At 37.0% G+C, this 22,915-nt stretch overlaps 1 protein-coding gene and 1 pseudogene across 11 annotated transcripts in view; one reads left to right on the top strand and one right to left on the bottom strand.

Moving 5' to 3' along the window:
* Unc13b (unc-13 homolog B) overlaps positions 1-22,915 on the top strand; it is a 202,965-nt gene that overhangs the window by 52,816 nt on the left and 127,234 nt on the right. For all 11 annotated transcript variants that reach the window (XM_087184287.1, XM_013068946.3, XM_087184288.1 and 8 more), the window contains one exon: positions 3,568-3,625. In XM_087184287.1, the coding sequence (XP_087040413.1) occupies positions 3,568-3,625 (58 nt within the window). The remainder of the gene's footprint in view (positions 1-3,567; positions 3,626-22,915) is intronic.
* Positions 20,241-20,587, bottom strand: LOC147825843 (small ribosomal subunit protein eS24 pseudogene; annotated as a pseudogene).

The following is a 22,915-nucleotide window of genomic DNA, read 5'->3' as shown; positions in this document are numbered from 1 at the left end:
GGTCTTCCCTCTTCACAGAGTCAGTCATTCAGACACACCCAGCACTGTGCTTACCTAATCTGCTAGGCATTTCTTATTCAAGTTGACACCACAATTTGTTTTTTTTGGTACCAGGGATCGAACTCAGGACCTTGCGCTTGCCAGGCAGGTGGCAGAACCACTGAGCTAAATCCTCAACCCATGATACCACAATTAACTGTCATAGACTTTTAACTCACTATTTATCCCAGGCTGGCCTTGAACTAACGTTCTGCCTCATCCTCCTGAGTGCTGGGATTACAGGCTTGCACTACCACTGGCTCATAGAATAGTTTTTCCTGGGCCAGGGATTTAGCTCAGTGGTTCCGCCGCCTGCCCCACAAGTGCAAGGACCCGAGTTTGAGCCCTGGTACCATAAAAAAAAAAAAGCTTTTCCTTTTATAGATTAATATAGAAAGAAAAAAAGCTAATTATTGAAGAGAAATTTAATTCTTTATACTTGTCCTGACATTGATTACAAATTCAATTTTAAATCATTTTATTTTTGATGATATATTTGGTATTTATAGTAATTACACTTCATACTGTATTTTTGAGTTTACAAGCTTTTTGTCACAATCCAGAATCAGTTGAAGGAATTAAAATGATAAACAAACAGATATAACTTCTATAAATATTGCAGAATTTTACAAATTTTAATGGTAATGGTTCTGAGCCAGGCATGGTGGCACACACCTGTAATCCAAGTACTAGGGAGACTGAGGCAGGAATATTGCTCCAAGGTTGAGGCCAGCCTGGGCTACATAGTGAGTTCAAACCCAGCCTGAACTACAAAGTGAGACCTTGTCTCAAAAAAAAAGGTTCTGTTGTTTCCAACTCCCTGTGAGATTTTTGCTTTCTGTTTGTATTCTAGGTCAGGATATGGAACTCACTAAGTTTACATCTTTCATTTTATACCACTCTTTTTTCTTTCCTTTATTTCTCTCTCTCTTTTTCTTTTTGAGATAGGTTCTTGCTATGTAGGTCAGGCAAGACTTGACCTCATTATGTAGCCCTAACTGGCCTTGAACTTGTGGTGATCCTCTTGCCTCAGCCTCCCAAGTGCTGAGATTACAGGCCTGGGTCATGGCTGGCACCATTCTGTTTTCTTTACCAGATTTTTTTTCCCCTTATGGTACTGGGGATTAACCCAGGGCATTGTGTGTGTCAGGCAAGTACTCTACCACTAAGCTAAATCCCCAGCCCTTAAACAGCTTTTTTGAAACATGATTTATACATATAATGGAATTTACTCTTTTAAAGTTTGTAATTCAGTGGCTTAGTGTGCAATTCAGTGGCTTTTAGAATATTCAGAATTGGACATCTATGAATGCTTCATAAGGCTTAAAATATGACTTTAAAATTTGTCATTGATTTTGGTGTTCTCTATCAGATTAAAGAAATTTTATTTTATTTCTGATTTTCTAAGCATTTTTTGCAATGAAACGGATTTTATACAACCTTTACATCTATTAGAAAACAGATTTTCTCCTTTAATCTCTTTAATGTGGTGAATTACATGAGTAGATTTACAGATACTTAACTGTCCTTGTGTTTAAATCTTGCCCAGTCAGGTTATATGTGCATTTTTATGCCAACATGTGTATATATGCACATATGTATATGCACATTCATATAATATATAAATATTATATACCTATATAGTGTGATGAACTGTCTTAGTAACCTATTAGAATTTTTGTATCTATGTTCATGGATGAGGTTGGCCTATTTTCCTTTCTTACAGTATCTTTATCAGGTATTACAGATAGATTTTGTAGATTTTTCCTTAGGTATTATTAATTGGGTCTGGAGCAGATTCATTAAATGTAGTTCCTGAAAGTGTCTACTCTGATCTTTTAAGCCTGGATTTTTCTAGTTTATTACTTAAATTGTTGATATTTCCTCACTGTAATGTATATATACTATCTGTAAAAATCATCATTAAAATGGTTATTATTTATAACCAAATCCCTTTGTCACTTTGGAATATTTTATCCTTGAAGAGGTTTTAGTATTTTTATGATTGGCAGTTTTACTAAGGCTATTATACTGGTTAAATTTTTAGACGAAGTAATAGCAATATTATTATGACAATTGTATCATATTACTTATAAAGTATATAACATGAAAGTATATTCAAAAAGTGTTTTGCATTTTGGATCCAATCATTTGAAATGCTCTTTGCCATTAACATCCTTATGTACACCACCATCAGGGTTTGTCTGACTTGCTGCAGCTTGTTTTTCCCCTTGTTCCCTGTGGTTCAACTCTACAGCAGCCAGATTGATCTCAAGCCCCATGTAGTGGCACATGCTTGTAATCCCTAATCTCAGCTACTACTCTCAAGTCTGAGACAGGATTGGAAGTTTGAGGCCAGCCTGAGAAAGTTATCAAGGCTCAAAAGAATAAAAAATGTCTGGGAATATAGCCAAGTGCTCTCTGGGTTCAATCCCTAGTACCGTTAAAAAAAAATAATAATAAAGAAAAAAAATATATATATATATACATATCATCAAGTCACATTCCTCTCATGTTTAAAACACTAAATGGCTTCCCAATACACTAGAATAAAATTCATACTCCTTACCATGACCAGACTCTATTACCCTAGTACCTAGGACAAGACACTGTACATAGTGGGTGCTCAATCAATATTCACTGAATAAATGAATGACTCAGTCATAGGAAGTTTTAGAGAAGCTCTGACTTTCTCAGAATCTTAGAGCTTGTTAATGAGAGGCAAAGTCAGGGTGAGAACTCCAAATCTGATCTTTGCAAGTTGCTGGGTCAAATTATTTCTTTCTAATCCTCTATCAGACTCTGACCCAGACTGTTCTTCCAAGTTCTATACCTCTGTTAATTTGTTAATGCCTCTCTCTCTCTCTCCCCCTCTCTCCCTCTCTCCCTCTCCCCCTCTCTCCCTCTCTCTTTTGGCTTTCCAAATCAAGAATTATACTGAATTTGTTCCCTTTATAGGTCATTTCTTACAGCTTTATCCTATATTCATTTTTATAGTGGTGGCCATGGTTGGAGTTGGGGAATGTAAATGGGAAAGGAACTATAATAGATACTAGATATATCTAATAATATCAGGTATACAAACTTAGTTGAACAGTTTCCCTTCCCACGTGAATTTGAAAGGAAAGATGAGAAAACAGCCTCAGAGAGGTTAGCGGTTCTATCATCTAAGTGAGGAAATCTATACATTAACCACAGAAAAGCTCAGAGAACTGTGAAATACTCTAAGGCTTTTAAGACTAAGCCTTCCACAGCTGCCTGACAGAGCTGGGTAGGTACCCAGGAGCCCTGGGACAGAAAAGCATTTCTGTTGTCCTGCTTTAGCCTGACTCATTGAGCCAGCACCATAACTGGCAATCTTGATGTTAGGATCACATAGAGAAAATAGCAGTGGATTGTTCTGTTCCAGTTCAATTACAAATTTAACTCAAGTCAAACACTAAACCTTTTTTGTAGGTGGCTGAGATTTTTTTCCTCTTTACTTGGGCCTCTTATTACAAATTTTTTTCCCCTCCTTTCTGCTTCTAGTATTCTATGCAAGACAGAAGCCAGAGGAAGCCATTGTCCACTGCTGCTGCCCAGTGTTGTAAGTGAGAAACTTGCCTCTGAACCTGTCTTATTTGCAACTTTCTGTCTTTTCTTCAAATGCAGCTTATTTTGAGTTGTGGCGGGTAGAGACACACTGCTTGTAAACAAGATATTCCAGAAGTTCTGCTGTCTAGGCACAGGCCTCCAATGGCTGCTCATCCATTAACTTCAGGAAGAGGACTTTTGGTTTTGTATGCTTTTGGTGGGGTAGCAGTTCTCATCTTTTTTCTCTATTTGCTAGCTTTTACTACTGAGAAAAGTCTGATTTTACTCCCTCTATCTCTGTTTACCTGTTATTTTCTTTTTTTTAAAAAAAAAAATTCTGTTACTGAGGGGGTGAATTCAGGGCTTTCCCACTGTTGCTAAATTGCCCAATCCCAGCCTGAACCTGAACTTGCCTCCCAGAGTGCTGGGATTACAGGTATGTGCCACCATTCCTGACTTACCTGTTATTGTTTAAGGCTCAGTTTAAATGTTACCATTTCTGGGAATTCTTCTTGCTATTTCCTCTTTCCTACAAGTTTAACTTCTGAGTTTCCCCTCTGTGCTTCCATGAATCCTCTGTGTACATCCATTATATAACCTGTCACACATTATAACTTATGTATATTTGATGTAAAAACACAAAGTTTTTGGGCTGGGTATGTAGCTCAGTGGTAGAGTGCATATGTACTACCTAGCATGCACAAGGCTCTGGGTTTGATCTACAGCACTGCAACAAATAACAAAACTGCCAAGTTTTCAAAGATGTAGACATTCTTCTATTTTGTATTTCTGGAGTTGGTTCAACAACTACTACATAGTAAACCTCAATAAAGTTTAATAAATCAGTAACCTAGTGAGATAATCTATCATTTCTCCTGAGATTAATTTATTCAGATCACAGAGATTCTTTCTAGAAATGAGCCATACATTGTTGGTATACTGCTACCTTCTCAATTTCTTTGAAAACAGATTGAGGAGATAGTAAAAGACCAAATTAAAATCTGTTCTATTTGAGTTTTTCAACCTGTGAGAGGTGTGTGTATATGCATACATGTGTGCATCTTTTGTGTTGCTATAGTTTTTCTGAATCAAATACCAAAGTCCTTTAACGGTCAGTTGAAATTGATGGTGGTAGCAGTTGTCATAGTAATACAAGCAATACTAAGAACCATAGCAGGCAACATATATTAAACTGACAGTATGTTAGATGCTATTCTAAGAGCTTAAATGCATTAACTTGTTTAATCTTTAAAACAACTCTAAGATATATTTACTCTTGTCCTCTTTTTTTCAGATGAGGAAACAGGTATAAAGAGATTGAGTTGTGACATAAATATTCAAACACAGACAACCTGACTCCGTAGTGCATGTTTTGTATCACCATGTTATTACTGTTTCCTTTGTATGTTTGTGGGAAGGAAAACCTTCATCATTTGTAAACCCATTGGTTGCTTTCCATTCTGTACATTTTACAGGACATTTTTCTGATACAAGTCCAATGACAGAGGTTGATATTTTTTCTTTATTTTAAGAAAACCTATTTCTCATACGATTTATTACTACCACTTTTTTGGTTTGTTTTTTTTTTGGTACTGGGAATCGAACTTGGGTCCTTGCACTTGTGGCAGAACCACTGAGCTAAATCCCCAGCCCTTTTTTGGGTTTTTTTCTTTGGTTTTTAGGTCATAGGAGCCAAAAGTATCTGAATTCTATAGGTCCTTTTCTAAATTCATTGTAATGAGTTAATTTTGACTTTTTAATTCTTTGAACCTTTTTTCAAAGACTACTATTGAGAAGTGAAATGGAACGATTAAGATTTCATGTACTGTTTCTTCCTGGATTCATTTGATGAAATGCAGTTAATGGGATTAAAGAGCAAATGTCAAGAGGCCAGGGAGAAATAAAATGTTATAGAAAATCACCAAGTTTATTAATTCTCATACATTTTTCACTTGTTTATTGGCTACTTTATTATTATTATTATTATTATTTTATTTATATATTTTTTGGTACCGGGCATCAAACTCGGGTCCTTGGGCTTGCGAGGCAGGCAGTGGAACCACTGAGGTAAATCCCTGGCCCCTACTTTATTATTTTTTTATGAATAGTTTGTTCTTGTATTTTCCCTAGTCTCTTACCCATTTTTATTTTGGAAATTTTTAAACCTGTAGAAAAGTTAGACGAACAGTTTGGTGAGCACCCACTGCTCTTTTACTAGATTCAGTTATTGACATTTTGCCCCATTTGTTCCTCCCTCTTATTTTTTGTCATTCTTTATATGCCTGTTTTTATATAAACAAACATGTATTTTCTCAATCATTTGGATGTAAGCTGTACACTTCATAATATACCAACTTATATTCCCAAAAGGTAGGACAGTTGACATAAACCAAATACCATTATCTCAATTAAGAAATTAAACATCAACATGTAAGACCGCTGTCCTTACCAAACGCTCCGAGGAGCTGACTGTAGTGAAGCACACCCAGGCATCCCAGCGGTGCCTCCAGAATGTAAGACCAGGGGCCTTACCAAATGCTCCAAGGAGCTGACTGTAGTGGAGCACACCCAGGGATCCCAGCAGTGCCTCCAGAATGTAAGACCAAGGGCCTTACCAAACTCTCCGAGGAGCTGACTGCAGCGAAGAACACCCGGGAAGGAACACACCGGACAAGTTGGAAAGTGAAATAGACCTTAGTCTGGCCAAACGGCACTCCCAAAGCAAAGTAGCTTAGAGAGGCGATCAGCCCAGAGTCCGAGGCTCTTTTTATAGGGGGTTGCAGGGAAGTTAACAGGCGAAATTTACAGAAGAGAGAACAAAGGTTAGTGGTCTTACATTTGTATGTTAATTAGTCTGACGTGTACTGATGGTCAGCAGATGTTTTGTAGATTGTTCTATAGATAGCAGTGTCGGGTTGAACAAAGAGTTGAATAATTATGGCTGATACAGATCTTATCTAGTGTCCTGGAATTAACAAGCATCTTTATCTATTTACTCACATTCAATCACAGTTGGGGCTAGGGGAGTTTTATGATTACAGAGTTATGCAGTCCCACAAACATAATATTATTTAAAATAACACCCAAGGACTAGAGGTATAGCTCAGTGGTAGAGCACTTGCCTAGCATGTGTAAGGCCCTAGATTCAATGCTTAGTGCCACAAAAAAGTTATCAGCAATCATTCTTCCATTTAGATAAGTGTAGTAGTGCATGCCTATAATCCCACAACTCAGGAGAGTGAGGCAGGAGGATTGCCACAAGTTTGAGGTCAGCCTGGACTGCATAGTGAGTTCAAGGCCAGCCTGAACTACAGAATGAGACCTTGTCTCAAAAAAAAAAAACCAACCCAAAAATCAAAACAACAGCAACAAAAAAATCCATAATGGAGAGTTCTCTAATTATCCCCAAAATGTTTATATCTGTTTTCCCCCATGTCATGATCAAATCAAGAACCATATATTTCATGTTTCCTTGACTCTTTAATTTTAACACCCACCCCACTCCAAAAATCTTTGCTGTTTTTAATTAGCAAAGTCTTCTTCAGAATGCTTTTTTTTTTTGGTACCAGGGATCGAACTTGGGTCCTTGTGCTTGTGCAGCAGGCGGCAAAACCACTGAGCTAAATCCCCGGCAATCTTTGTTGTTTTGGTCTTCTGTGATACCCATTTTAATTAGAAAAATTGTAGACATTATAATGTCTACTATAGATGTCCATATATATGAATACATTTTTCTGAGAAGCAATTTGGCAATATGTACCAAAATCTTTAAAATATTAATTGCTGTTGACTCTGATTAAATTTCTGGAAATTTATCCTGAGTAATTACAGCAGACAGGTTTATGTAAGAGATGTTCATTACAGAAGTATTTAAGTAGCAAAATTTTAAAATGATGTTATAGTTAAACAGTAAATGATAATTATCTAAATACTTATCAGATAGACTGAATACTACACGTTATTTAAAAATATGCTTTAGGATTTGGAGTTGTGGCTCAATGATGTATTTATGACAAGGCTCTGACTTAATCCTCAGCACCAAAAAGTGAAAATTTAAGAAATAAAAAAGCAAAAAATGCTCTGAATAGTAATGAAATTTTGATGAAACTAAGTAAGAAAAAGTAGCATTAAATTTCTCTTATTTAAACCACCTGTCTATAGTACTTGGTTATCACAAACAAACTAATAAACTTGTATAAATGAATCTGTACAATTATGGGACAGTTCACTGCAAAAAGAAGCATCAAAATAGTACCAAATTTGTCTTTAGAGAGAGGGATTGTGGCCTTTAATTTTCTAAATATTTAACAGTATACTTTTTTTTTTTTGGTACTGGGGATTGTACTCGGGTCCTTGCGCTTGCAAGGCTGGCGGCAGAACTACTGAGCTAAATCTCCGGCCCAACAGTATACTATTTTTAATACTTAAGAAACTGAGTCCTTATTTTTGATCTGGATTTGCCGCTCTATTTGTGACTTTGGGAATCTTTCCTCTACTTCAGTTTCTTTTCTTCTCCCTCCTTCCCTTCTTCCCTCCTTCCTTTACTGCTTCCTTCCCTCTTTTCCTGCCTCTACTGGAGATCAAACCCAGGGCAGCACTCTACCACTGAGCTATATTCCTAGCCCTTTTTATTTATTTTATTTTGAGACAGGGTCTTACTAAGTTGCCCCAGCTGGTTTGAACTTGCTATCCTTTGCCTCAGTCTCTCAAGTAGCTGGAAGTATAGATGTATACCACCATGCCCAGCCTGCTTCAGCTTTTCTTTTACCCATTGTTTCAGGGAAATGTATGAAAGAAAGCAGAAAGAGTGATCTTCCTTAGTGTTCAAAAGACTAATACCATGGCAGAATGTACAAAATGTTTTAGATAAATGTTATGAGAGTTAGTAGTTTACATAGGCCTCCTATTCCTCCAGAGATGAAGACGTGTTGTCATAACAGTAGCAGTAACATCAGTCCTCCTAGGAAGGCCTTGATCCTCTTTGTGAGTTGTGGCCCTTCTTTAGCTTGGTTGTTCTCTTGCCTTTTGTGGGGCAGGTGTGTAATGGCTCACCTATTGATGTACAAGTGTGAGTCTCCCAATTACTTCAAGGGACTCTTCAGAATTCAGTTCCTGGATGTAAGAAATTTCTTTGGCAAAACCTCTGCTGTCGCCCATTGTCTACTTCCACCAAAGAATGTACTTATCTGGCCTTGAATTTGTGACATCCTGCCTCACAAGTCTTCCAAGTTGCAGGGATCACAGGAGTGCACCACCACACCCAGCCCTGGAGGCTTCTTCAATGGGGAAATGTTAAGACAGTTCAGGCTTGTTAGTTGGCTTTCTCATTACTGTAACAAATACCTGAGATAATCAGCTTATAAAGAAAAAAGAAAATTGTTTTGGCTTATGGTATTGGAGGTTTCAGTCCATGGTCAGTTAGTCTCATTGCTTTTGGGCCTGTGGTGAGCCAGCACATCGTAGTGGGAAGTGTAGTGGAGGAAAGTACTCATCTCATGGCAGCTGGAAAGTGAGAAAGGAAGAGGGAGAATCACATTATTTCCTTCAAGAGCATACCCTCAGGGACCTGAAGACTTCCTACTGGTCTTCACTTCTTTTTTTTTTTTTTTTTTTTGTATTAAATTCTTTTATTGGTACATTGTAGGTATACAACACAATTACATTTCTCATTGGGAATTGTACCTTTACATGATGCATCTTGGTTCTTATTTTTTCCCCATTCCTAGCCCTCCCTTCACGCCCTCCACCCTTCCCTATTTACAAAGACTTTATTTCCATTTTTTCCATTTCTCATCATTTTTCCTTTCCCTTCTTTCCTTTCCCCTGCCCCTTCCACTACCCCTACCCCTTTGGACCTTTTCTTCCTATTTTACATTATCGATTATTCATTCTAATCATTGGTACATTTTAGGTATACAATATAATGACATTCATCATTGGAAATTTGCACCTTTCCATAGTCTCTCTTGGTTCTTATTTTTCACCCTTGCCCAGCCCTCCCTTCAACCCCTCCATTCCTCCCTATTTACAAAGATTTTGTTCCTAGTTTTCCATTTTCTCATATTAATCCCATTCCCTTCTATCCTTTCCCCTAGCCCTCCCACTTCCTCCCCCTTTGCCCCTTCTCTTCCTATTTCACATTACCTATTATACATTTAGTCCTTATTTACAGTTTCAGTTTCTCGCCCGTGTTAATAGCAGCACAGTTTGTAATAGCTAAAACTTGGAAACAGCCCAAATGCCCATCAACTGGAGACTGGATAAAGAAAATGTGGTTTTTTTATAAAATGGAGTACTACTCAGCCATAAAAAATGAGAAATTAGAGACATTTATAGCTAAGTGGATGCACATTGAGGCGATACTCTTAAGTGAAATAAATAGGACACACGTGTAAATACCGCATAGTTTCTCTGGTGTGAGAAACTGAAAGTGGTCTTCACTTCTTAAAGGTTCCACCACCTCCCAATAATACTAAGCTGGAGGCCAAGCTTTTTTTTTTTTTAAATAGGTCATGAGGGCCCTGCCTTTTTTTTTTTTTTTTGGTACTGGGGATCAAACTTGGGACCTTGAGCTTGTGAGGCAGGCGCTGGAACCACTGAGCTAAATCCTTGGCCCTGGAGGCCAAGCTTTTAATACATGGGCCTTCAAACATTCCAAATCCAAACTAACTCAAGACTCAACTATATTCCACAGAATTTTTTGATCCATGGGGACCTTACTTATTCTTGCCTTAGAAACAAAAGAAACAAAAGATATGTAGAGAATTTTATTATTTTTCTTCCATCTCCCAGCCTTGATTTCTCTCCAGTCCTCTTTGTCTTGAAAGTACATTGAACAGCTGTCAATCTTCTGTGTAGAAGACCTTTTCCTTGTCTTACATCCATTTTTTTTTAAGTGAGTGTCACTATGGACTATTTATTTATTTATGGTGTGAACCTGGGAGTGCTCAGCTACATCTCCAGCCCTTTTTAAAAATTATTATTTTTACTTTTTTGGGCGGGGCGGGGGGGTTGGTGGTACCGGGGATTGAACTCGGGTCCTTAGGCTTGTGCAGCAGGCAGCAAAACCACTGAGCTAAATCCCCAGCCCTATTTTTACATTTTGAGAAGAGCTCTTCCTAAGTTGCCCAGGCTGGCCTTGAATTAGTAATCCTCCTGCCTCAGCTTCCTGAATAGCTGGGATTATAATGTGTGCACCACCATACCAGGCGTGAATTATTTTTTTAACTTAATGTTTTATAATCCAGTTTTGTCATTCTTTTTGATTCTGAAATTGCCCCTATTTGGCCTTTAAACTACATCCTGGGTCCTTCTGATATGGCTTCATCCTTGGCTACATTCTTTCCTTTTCTATCATACAATGTTCCTGGTTCATCGTGTCTTTTCCCTGCCTCTATTGTAGAAGTTATTTATTTAGTGAACCTTTCTGTTTCTACCAGGGAATATTGTTTAGAGTTAAGGCCTTGGCATTAATTATGCTCATTGCCACAGGAGTGCTATTTTGTCTTGGCTTTTTGGATTGAGCCAGGAAACAAATATGAGTACAATTCATATGTTCCTAAACGTTTCACCAATTAACACCCTTGTCACAAGGTTTTTTCTGATCTTTTTTCATTCCATATATGTATCTTCCTTCTCTTTTGGTGAAAACTCCTGTACCCAAGAATATCAAATTATTTACTGATTTTCTGTAACCTGTATTGTACACAAGAACATTTCAAGATTAATATATATGTAGACTGGGGATTTAGCTCAGTGGTTCCGCCGCCTGCCTTGCAGGCACAAGGACCCGAGTTCAATCCCCAGTATCAAAAAACCAAAAAGATTAATATATATGTTATATTAATATATCTTATATATCTTATATATATTAAGATTAATATATATGTTATTACCAACAATAAGCATACTAAGTTTAAGATTCTTGAAAGCTGTTTACCTCAGGATATTACTCACATAGGATTACAAACCATTACCAAAAATTTCATGATATCTTTTATTATCTATCCTATATTCAATTCCCCAATTCTTTTTTCTTTTTTGGGATAAGATCTTGCTGTGTAGTCCATTCTGGCCTTGAACTGGGTATGTAGCCCATGATGCCCTTAACTGCTGGGAATATAGCCATGTGCCACCACATTGGGATCCTCCAATTTTTTTCGACTTTTTTTTTTTCCACTGTAGAACACAGTCAGGGTTTATGTATTGCATTTATATGTAGAGGGAAATAAGGATCTCAGAAATACATAGGATCCACCAAAAAAAAGTATACACACTTCTGGAAAAGAAAAATAGTTTTCAAACAGATGGTGTTACACTCATATGGGGGATCCTAGAGGATGTCATATATTGCAGAAAAACCACTGCACTGCCAGCCCTTAGAGAAGAAATTGAAAATGCATGTGCAGCGATCTCAATGACCAAGGATACCCAAACAGCAGTTTGCCATACTAATAAATATCTGGAAGCTAATGACCACCACTTGGAGCACCTCTTGTAATTATAGACGCCAAAGGTAACTTGTAGTAATCTCATGATGTCTCAGTGAATTTAGTATTAAAATATTTACACAAGTTTTTCTTTTTCTGAAGTGTGTATGCATTTGGGGGGACAGACTGTATTTTTTAAGCATGGATAGCCAATTGTCCTAGCATCATTTGATTAAAAGAGAATTTTTTTCTCCAATAAGTTGCCTTTGCATTTTTGTCAAAAATTATTCTAATTGTGATTACAACATCTCATTACTTTCCTTCCAGGACTTTTTATCAGATTATATTTTATATCTTTATAGTAGAAAGTGACTATACATTCATTCTTTCTTCCTCCTTTTCTCTCTCCCTCTTTCCCTTCCTTCCTTCCTTCCTTTCTTTCTTTCTGACAAGGTCTCACTATGTAGGTCAGCCTTGAACTCACTATGTAGCCCAGGCTGGCCTTGAACTCACAGCAATCTTCCTACCTCTCCCTCCCAAGAGCTGGGATTACAGGTGTGCACCACAATGCTTGGCTAAACTTTTATTTTTTTGGTACCGGGGATCGAACTCAGGACCTTGTGCTTGCGAGGCAGGTGGCAGAACCGCTGAGCTAAATCCCCGGCCCTCTTGGCTATACTTTCTTTTAGAATGTATTTCTGAGATGTGGCCTTATTTTGGAGTTGATAATGGATACCAAGAGAAGCATACTGCTTTTGACATAGTTGGAACTCAGCACTTCACACTTATTTTTGCAGATCTTATTTGCATGTCCAGTCTTTTCATACTGGAGTTCCTTTTCGTTCCTTAATTTATACAAGTTCTTAGGCTATGCAGTCTGATCTGCATTATTTGATGCAAATCTTACTTGCAACAAACAAGTCACAGGGCTACGCATTAGAAATTGATGTAGAGGGGCTAGAATGATTTGTTTCTTTTCTAAATATGTCTGAACTTTCTAAAGTATTCAAACTTAATTTTTAAATAAGAGTATTTCTACCTGTATCTTGGCAAATAATGCAGTAGTATACCATGTTGCTGTACAAAACATTCTCACTACTAAGTTCAGCTTTCTGCTATTCTCAATATTTATATATGCCTACTTTGTCCACCCACTGTACTAATGACAGAATCCTGGCTACAATTGAGAAATCAAAAGTGATTCAGCATCTGGCAAGGGTTTGATGAAATGAGTGTTCACATGTACTGCTATGGCGTGTAAATTAGTAAGTTTCTAATTCAGTGTTTGTACTTTTTGGAGATGCTCAAGGAAATTAGAGGTGCAAAGGAAGATTTATATATAGGTTTTGTTTATAATAGTAAATCACAAAAGGGATGAATGAATAGTTGTATTTCTTTATGATGGAATAATATGCTTTTAAATATTCTGACATACAGGAAACATTTATGTACGTAAGTTTTAAAAGGAAAATCCTAAACTTATTAAGGTGATCCCAAGTATCTAAAAATATTCTATATACTTATACATTAAAAATTCAGGAAATACTGTTTCAATAATAGTTCACAGTAATAAAATTGTAGGTAAGTTTTGTTTTCTTTTAACATTTTTATTCTACTTTCCAAATACTCTCCAAAGAATATGCATTTCTTTTATAATATTTTAAAAAATATTTAGAAATAATCTAAGACATTATACCAACATTATAGAGAGAAATTATGTAGGTCCACCCTTTAAGCATAAAGTAGGGATTTATTTGAACCATAGTTGATTGTTGAAATTGACAGTTTAGTTCAACAGTACAAGTGGTTCCTAGTACTTAAAAGTGCAGTGTCCTTTTATTGATGACATTCCTAGGATCTCCTCTAATGGATTACTATGACTCAAACAGTAAGTTTTTGAGGTGTGTTTATTTCTTTTGATAATGTACCTCAAAGGTAGCTTGAATTTTTGAGATACCTCCCCACTCTCATTTCAAAGAAATTTCTCTGGTGGTCTATGAAGGGTTTGTTTCAGTGGTTTTGTTAAAATATCACCCTTAACAAGTGGTGGAAGATATCTATATATCTCTATCTCTATATCTAGTTCTATATCTCCAAAATATCCTGAGTGTGAATCGTCTTTTAAATTAGCAAATAGTGTGTAACTTCACATATTATTTAGATTTTTTTCTTGAAGAGTGAATTAGTTCAGAACAATGCTGAGAGTTATGAATAATAGTAACTAAACATTCAGAAGAACAATCAGTAATATACTGCTTGGTTGCCAAATTGTGACATCTCATTGACAACCACTAATTTTTTTTTTTTTGCTTTTGAGACAGGGTCTTCCTTTGTAGTGCAAGCTGGCCTTGAACCTATGGCAATCCTCCTGCTTCAGCCTCCTGACTGCTGAGATTACAGGCATGCGCCACCATTCCTGGCTACCACCACAATTTTTAAAGGAAATGTTTTACCAGTGTTCTAAAAGGAGATATCTTTATATAAAATGATTTATCTTTTTTCCTTTTCAACTCATCATTAAATTACCTGGTGATTCTTCACACAAATACTTGTTCTTTTTTTTTTTTTTTGACAAGCTCTCACTGTGTACTTTAGCCTGGCCTTAAACTCAGTATTTGGCCCAGGCTGGCCTTGAACTTGCAGCAGTCCTCCTGAGTGCTGGAATTACACGCGTGTGCTACCATCCTTGGCATTTGTTGATTCTTAGGAAGCAGGAAATATTCAGTGTTTTCTACTACTGTTCAGTTCTCATGCCTGATATGCTGTATCCCTAGTCTGTACCACATTCAAATACTTTTTTTTTTAGGACTGGAGATGGAACCTAGAGCTTTCACACTGAGCTATATCCCTAGCCCATTTTATATATATTTTAAATTTTGAGACAGGACCTTATTAAGTTGCCCAAGCTAGGCTCAACTTGTGATCCTCCTGCCTTGGCCTCCCAGCAGGCTAGGATTACAGACATGTGCCACCATGCCCAAATGAAATACTTGTCTTAAATCCTCTCTTTATTCTTTTTTTTTTTTTTTTTGGTACCAGGGATTGAACTCAGGACCTTGTGCTTGTGAGGCAGGCGGTGGAACCACTGAGCTAAATCCCTGGGCCCCTCTCCTTATTCTTGGTCTCCATCTAAAATTGTTCACTGCTGCTCAATGACCTGTCTTATTTCTAATACTGAACTTTAGAAGGAGGTGAGAGATAGGCCATTCTGTATTTGAGAACTTGTGGCCTTGTATCTCTGTCAGTACTCATATCTTTTTAGGACCATCTAGGAAGTGAATCCATGTTTGAATAATGATGTCTTGAGGAAATCCAGAATCTCTCTTACCATAACTTTTGAAGGGCAGAAGTCAGAGTCCATCCTTTTACAGTGTATGTCCTTATCCCACGGCGGGCCCCTTCAAGACATTAGCATGGCCCCTGAGAGGTTCTGAAGCAATACCTTGAAGTCTGGCCTGGTGATGCACACCTGTAATCGAAGTTACTGGGGAGGTTGAGGTCAGAGGATTACAATTTCAAGTCCAACCTGGGCAACTTAGCAAAACTCTATCTCAGAGTAAAAGAACATAAATTTTTAAAAGCTGTGAATGTAGCTAATGTAAAGGCCCTGGGACCCTAGAAGAAACAAAAACAATGCCCTTCACTGAAATTCGGAGGACAGATGCCAAAGGTAATGAACTGCTAATGCCTAGGCTCCTCTGGAACTCCATCTTGTGTTTTATTTAGAAATTTATCCATTCCTCAAAGCCTAACATAATACTTATATTATGCACTTTTCAAGGCCCTGTAAGTGGGCTGTCAGTCCCTACACCAGCTGGCCATCCATCTATGGGAGTGCTACTTCGTAAAAGGAATGTTTGGTTCCATAATTGTCCTAATCATTTTTTGTCATACTGTGGATTTCAATAGATACCATGGTTATGAAGCATTCTGCTCAATGCTTTCTGTGTTAAAGTTCTGCTATTTTATTTCAAGTCACCTTAGATTTAAAGTTGCAGAATGTATTGGTATCTTTGTTATGATTTCTTGGTAGCAACGGTGCATGGTACTGTGAAGAGCAATTCAGTTTTTTCTTTTATTTGTTTTCAGATCTTCCAACCAGTTATTTTTGTTTGCATCTTTATTTGGAGAAAGTGGGTGAACTGGGGTAGTTGTAGGTATTTTTGACACTAGGGTCCCTGTTGTTTCTACTGTACCATCTGTTGATGGCAGAAATCTCATGAATATAATTTGCCATTCAGAAACTCTGCTGCTCTTTGCTTTATTTTAAAACTATTTATTGAATAGTTTATATGAATACTTGGTGTACAAATTTTAAAATACTAAATACACTTTTTAAAAGATTTCTCTCCCACTCTTGTTCCCCAGACACCTGGGTCTTCTCAGAGATAATCATCACTGACTGTTTTTTGTGAGGTTTCAGATGTGTCTAAATATATATCTATGCATTATTATTCCATCTTTTGAGTTAGATTTAGAATACTATACTATAATATACTATAATAAAATATTTGCAGCCAACTGTTTTTGAGATTTGAACACCTTTGTTTTGTTTTTTTGTTTTTGTTTTTGTTTTTGAGTTGTGTGTCTTGGCTATATATTCCGGGTTGGCCTTGAACTCACAGCAGTCCTCATACCTCAGCCTCCCAAGTGCTAGGTTTACAGGCAAGTGTCACCACACTAGACCATTTGAAAGGCCCTTTTTTCTTTTTGTACTGGGGATTGAACCCAGGGCCCTCATACTGAGCTACATCCCCAGCCCTTTTATCTTGTGATAGGGTCTTGCTAATTTGCTAAATTGTCCAGGCTAGGCTTGGACTCATAATCTTCTGCCTCAGCCCCTCAGAGTACTGAAATTACAGTGTGTGCCACCATGCCCAGCTTTGAGTACTTCTCAGTTAGTGTTAACTTTTGGATTCTTACTGTGTTTTAAGAATTCATTGAATGGGCCAGGGATTTAGCTCAGCTTGCAAGCACAAGGTCCTGAGTTTGATCCCTGGTATCAAAAAAAAAAAAAAGAATTCATTGAAGCTGCTGGGCATAGTGGTCGAATATGTAAATCCCAGCACTCTGAGAGGCTGAGGCAGGAAGATCACTGGGAATTCAAAGCCAGCCTGGGCTGTGTAGTGATTTCGAACTACAGAGCAAAACCCTGTCTCCAAAAACAGGAGGAGGAGGAGGAGGAGGGGGAGGGGGGGGAGGAGGAGGAGGAGGAGGAGGAGGAGGAGGAGGAGGAGGAGGAGGAGGAGGAGGAGGAGGAGGAGGAAAGAAGTTTGTGTGAGAAATGAACATTTAAATGTATCATTTGTGCTAAAGAAAGCACTGGATTTTTGTCAGCTTTGGGCATGGTGCGTTTTAAACAAGCGTGAGCTGACTGAACAAATTTCAGGCATGTTATGGGATTATTTCAGAAATTGCCTATAGTGGAGACAATACTGTTTTTAAAACTTAGTAACTTATGTACAAAAGAAATTTTTTAAAAATGTAACCAACCAACCAACAAACAAATGAAAAAGAATTCATAGAAGCCACAAGGAATAGATTGTTTATTTTCTGGGTTACTTTACATGATACATATCTGTTTCTGGAAATCCTTGTCTTGAATACAGTAGAAATGTTTCCTCTCTCCTCATCCACTCTCCTAGAACGATTTTCACACCTTTGTCACTGGGCTAAGAAATGTATTACAGTTTATGTTTATTGAATGAGTTACTTTCCTCCGTTAATTTTACTTGGTGGTCACTTTTCATGATACTGTGAAAAAGTTTTTTTCCTTTCCAAACATGGTAAATCAATACGTTTTAAAATTTTTGGGTTTTTTTTTTTTTTTGGTACTAGAAATCAAGGCAGGCAGTGGCACAACTGAGGTAAATCCCTGGCCCAATAACTTTTTAATTTTAAACTTAAAAAAAAAACACATAACATGCTTACTATAAAAATTTTCACATCCTAAATGTATAAGATGGAGAGTTGAATCACTGTGTAATTTTCACTCTCTACTCCATTTTGAGATTGCTACTCTTTAGTTTGGTATATATTCTCTCAATGTCTTAATTTTTATTTTTAAAATGTTAGAATTTTAATTATGCAGTGTTTGAATATGTGAAGGAATACATATAAAATGCATACATTTTGGAGTACATGGAACTAACATCTATGAGCACAGTACCCATCGTTATCATCTAGTTTAGTTTAATAATGCACTCTAAACTCTTTCTTAGACTCACACTACTTGAGTGACAGGACTTTTTTTCTCTCTGAGATCAAATTGCAGAAGTAGGGACAAAATCTTTGGTTTCTTAGTCTCCCTATTGTGTTTAGATAGTGACAGAAAGATATTTGACTGTGTGCTCTTGAGAGCCCTTATCCCAGCTGAGTTTTACATAAGACAGTTTGGCTTTTCAGGAGTTGCTGTCTGTGAGAGAGTGTAATTTGCTGTATTTGCTGGAAGGTGGCATCCTTTTGTTTGGATTGGAAATTGCTCCACAGTTTTTAGATGCCTAGGATACTTATGCAATTAAGAATACTAAACTCATATTCAGGCAGCTGATATATAAAACTAGCAATAATTAAAAATACATTAACTATATACTAGCTATATTACATAAGATAATTTATAAGCATTAAGATGTTCATGGCTTAGTAGAAATTATGGCCTTTTTTTTAGCAGTTGCTAGACAAAAGGACAACTGTCATATTTTTTTCTTAATTTTTCTTGTGAAACTTTGAGACTCCAGACCAGCATTACAGAAAACAAATTCAAAGCCCCTTGTTGGGAGCAATGCTACATAATTCTAGGGAAAAATCATTTGAGTAGCCCCTTAACTCAAAGGAATTTATCTGTTACATCTTTTGTTTCTTTCTCCCCAAGCCTTCTAATGAGCAGATAGACCAGGCAATATATTTGCAGGGGCAAAGGAGGAATTAATGAGAGGATGCATAAAGAATCAGAAGACCTAGATCATAACCTAGACATGGGTCAAAAACTGAAACTTGGATATGTTATTTATTATTATCTTTATCAGGTGCATAGTAATAACCTGGGAATTAAGAGGGAAATCCTAAGGTGGCAGAGTAACAAATGGTTAAGAATGCCATAAAGTTGGTTCAAGAATGCTTTCCAGAGAGGTAAGTTTAGAAATGACTTTTGAAAGAACTAATTGAAATGTGTTGACTGAAAGGAAAGATTTTTTTCATAGTAGGATAAATGAAAAGTGAAAAGAAAGGATTCAAAAGATGCAGAGCCTTATAGCTTGGAGGCAATAAAGTGATGTCATAGTTGTGCTTGCCGATCTGCTGAAGGAAGTTGGTTGCTCCATGGTATTTTTTTCCCCAAAGAGCTAAGATATACCAGACTGGTTCAGTTTGGCAGATTTACTCCTTTGGGAGCCTTTTTTCCTCTTCCTTTAGGTGTCTAATGTCATCTTCACCACCTATTATCTTCTTGCCTTTGAAATCCATTATTGGATTGGAAGTTTTGTGCCACTTAAATTTTTGGTAGTTAAAATATGATTGCTACAACTGAAGACCTATTTCTGAGAGCTTTGCAAACAGAAGAGCAAGGCTTATGTCACTGATGACTTTTGTTTATTTACCATGGACCCCAAATCCTTCAGGAAAATAGGATTGTATGGCCAGCTGGCCTTTTTCCTTATAGATTCTTACATTTCAGGGCCGAGGATTTAGCTCAGTGGTTCTGCTGCCTACCTCGCAAGCGTTAAGGTCCCAAGTTCGATACCTGGTACCAAAAAAGAAAAAGATTCTTATATTTCATCAATTTCCTCTCTTTTCCATTTCTCATTTCTAAAATTCCAGAAGGTAAAGATCTGGAACTCATATTCTTCCTATGCCACCTTCTACAATTTTTCCACACCCCTGGCACTGACTTCCCCCTGTTTTAGAGTGCTCGTTGAACCCAGAGCATGCTAGGCTTCTTGCTCATACTAGGCAAAACACTCTACCATAAGCAATGTTATGGACCCCATTTTGCCATTGTTAGCTGAACCTCCTATGTTGGCTCCTGCATTAAAGCATCCTAATCACTCTGGTGTTCTGTAGGTGGCAGATTCTTTTTTTAATTTTTTAAAGTTTTTACAGTTTATTAATCCTCTCATGAAAAACTTGCACAATCACTACAGTCATTATAAAATCTTCGTTCTTTTCACTTTTTGCAGCACTAACATTGACCTTTGCATTCTCTCATTCTTTTTTGTTATTACATTCCTTTTGCTGTTTTCTTGAGTCCTTTTTCTTCTCATACAAGCCATGTCTTGCAAGTGTATGTTTGAATTCATTTTTCTTTGCATAATCCAAGGAATCATAAATCATGCCACAGCCAGTTGTCTTACCACCAGCAAAATAGGTTCTGAATCCAAATACAAAGGTGACATCTGGTATAGTCTTATACATTTTCACAAGTTTTTCTCTAATTTATGTCTTAGGTACTATTTCTTTCCCTGGGTAAAGAACATGGATGACCATTTTTTCCTTTGAAGTAGTCAATTGGTCATGAACTTCCTGGTCCATACAATTACTGTGTCATTCATGACAGGCAGCCAGGGAGGAAAAGAGCGGGTGGTGGATTTTGTTTACTTCATAAAATGTTTATCTCTATTTTACCTTTTTTTGAAAGGAACCATGTACATAAGGTGCACAATTCAAAACATACAAAAATGCAACTTTGTTTAATTAAAAAATTTTTTTGCAGTGCTGTAGCTTGAACTTAGGGCCTTGTGCAAACTAAGCAAACTCTACCACTGAGCTACCTCAAGCTCCCCAAAATAAAAGTTGGCTGTGAAAAACAATTTTTTGTCTCTATCTTTTAGTTATGTAATTTCTGTCTAGAAGCAACCACTATTTCAATTTATTGAGGATTTCTCTAGAATTTTTGTATTTATATATAGTATTTTCCCCTTGCAAATAGTAGTATGCTGTTATGTAGTATTCTTGCTTTGCTTTTTTTTAAATTTAAATTTAAATACATGTAGAAAATCAATCCCTATTAATGGACATTTTTTTTTTTTGGTACCAGGGGTCGAACTCAGGTCCTTGCGCTTGCGCAGCAGGCGGCGAAACCACTGAGCTAAATCCCTGGCCCTAATGGACATTTTTAACTGTGATGAAATTCATATAACAAAAAAGTAATCATTTTAAAGTCTGTAATTCCACGGCATTTAATATATTCCCGGTGTTGTGGAGCCATCATCTGTATTCATATCCAAAACATGTGACCTTTTCTAATTGTTTTCTTCACTCAGCATAATGTTTTTGAAGTTTATCTATGTTGTAGAATGCATCAAACTTTATGGCTGACTAATATTTTGTATGGATATACTGCACTTTATTTCTTCATTCATAGTTGGTGGGCATTTGGGTTTTTCTTTTTATAACTTTTGGTTATTGTGAATAGTGTTGCTGCAGACAATAATGTGCCGATATTCAAGTATACATTTTCAGCTTTTTGGGATAGGATTGAAATTGCTATTAGTGGACATTTAAGTTGTTTCCAATATTTACAGTTAGAGTGCTGAAACTGATTCTCTTACTGGCTGGAAAATTCTTCTCTACCTCATCCCATTGGTAGGGGAGAGTGAGGGATCAGCCAATCTGTACTTTCTGCTGTCCCCAGTCTATAACTAAGACTTTCAGAGGCAGAAATGTATACTAGTTACAGACTCCTTAGAGTACATAGGTAGTAGCATTATATTGGTGATAGGGCAGCACAATGGGTCCAGAACTTCTATTAGTGATGCTGAGTGTTACACTGTACGTATGGTATCAGTGGAAGCAGTTGATATTGATGCTGATTATAGGTGCTGAGAAACTAACAAAGAAAAGGGAGAAACTGTAACAATATGGTTTGGCTGATAAAAATAATGTTAATTGTAGTCTTCTGACTCACTCATTTATTTATTTCTATTCTGTCTTCTTCCAGAAAGAAATTTGAGGTGGCTAATTGCAGTTATTGCATCGACTTATTATCATTTAAGTTCAATTATAATGTCACATAGCTATGCATGCTAAAAATGTTAGATTAATGTGAAAAAAAGTTTAATTTGATGACAACACTTAACTGTGTACTCCTGAGTACAGGGTGTGTTGTATATACATAAAGGTTTATTATGACCATCAAGCATGGCCATTTGATGGCTTTTCAAAATATATTTCATTGGTACAGAATGACAAGAAATGAATTTAATAAAACACAATTGACAGAATTGTTGTAGATATTAAAAATTGGTAGAATTGTTCATTATGCTAATATTTGGCTGGGTATGGTGATGCACACCTGTAATCTCAGCACTTGAGAGGCTGAGGCAGGAGGATTGCCATGAGTTTAAGGTGAGTCTGGGCTACATAGTGAGACCCTGCCTCAAAAAACCAAAGCAAATAATTGTTGGATTCTTCTTCTTCATGCCAAGAAGCATGCTAACTGGGGATATAGAGACAATAAAGTCCCTAACCTCAGGGAATTCAATCCCAGAGAGGAAGGAACATGTAAATAGTACCATGAAATAAGTGAATGGTAAAGGTAAGTGCTTTAAGGAGTACAGAGGAAGAAAATCCAGATTTGGCATGATTTGGGAATGCTTCCCAGACAAAGTGATATCTCAACCAAAATCCATTGTTAATGTGATGGTTCACTCTTGGCGTTATATTCTATAGGTTTTGGCAAATGTATAGTGACACATGTCTACCCTTATGCTATTATACAAGAATAGTTTCACTGCCCTAAAAATCTCTTGTGATTTACCTGTTCATCCCTACCTCCTTAAACCACCGGCACAAAGTAGTCTTGAAAGATAAATAGGAGGCAGTCAGGTGAGGGGAAAAACGAATTTATGGTTTCAGAACATGAAGTTAGAAAAGCATGG

This window comes from Heterocephalus glaber, unplaced genomic scaffold (genome assembly GCF_053883595.1).
Source record: "Heterocephalus glaber isolate CG9 unplaced genomic scaffold, H.glaber_assembly_v1.0 deba00001481, whole genome shotgun sequence".
Lineage (NCBI taxonomy): Eukaryota > Metazoa > Chordata > Mammalia > Rodentia > Bathyergidae > Heterocephalus > Heterocephalus glaber.
Note: the sequence above shows the minus strand (reverse complement) of the source record. Positions and strands in the feature narration are given on the sequence as shown.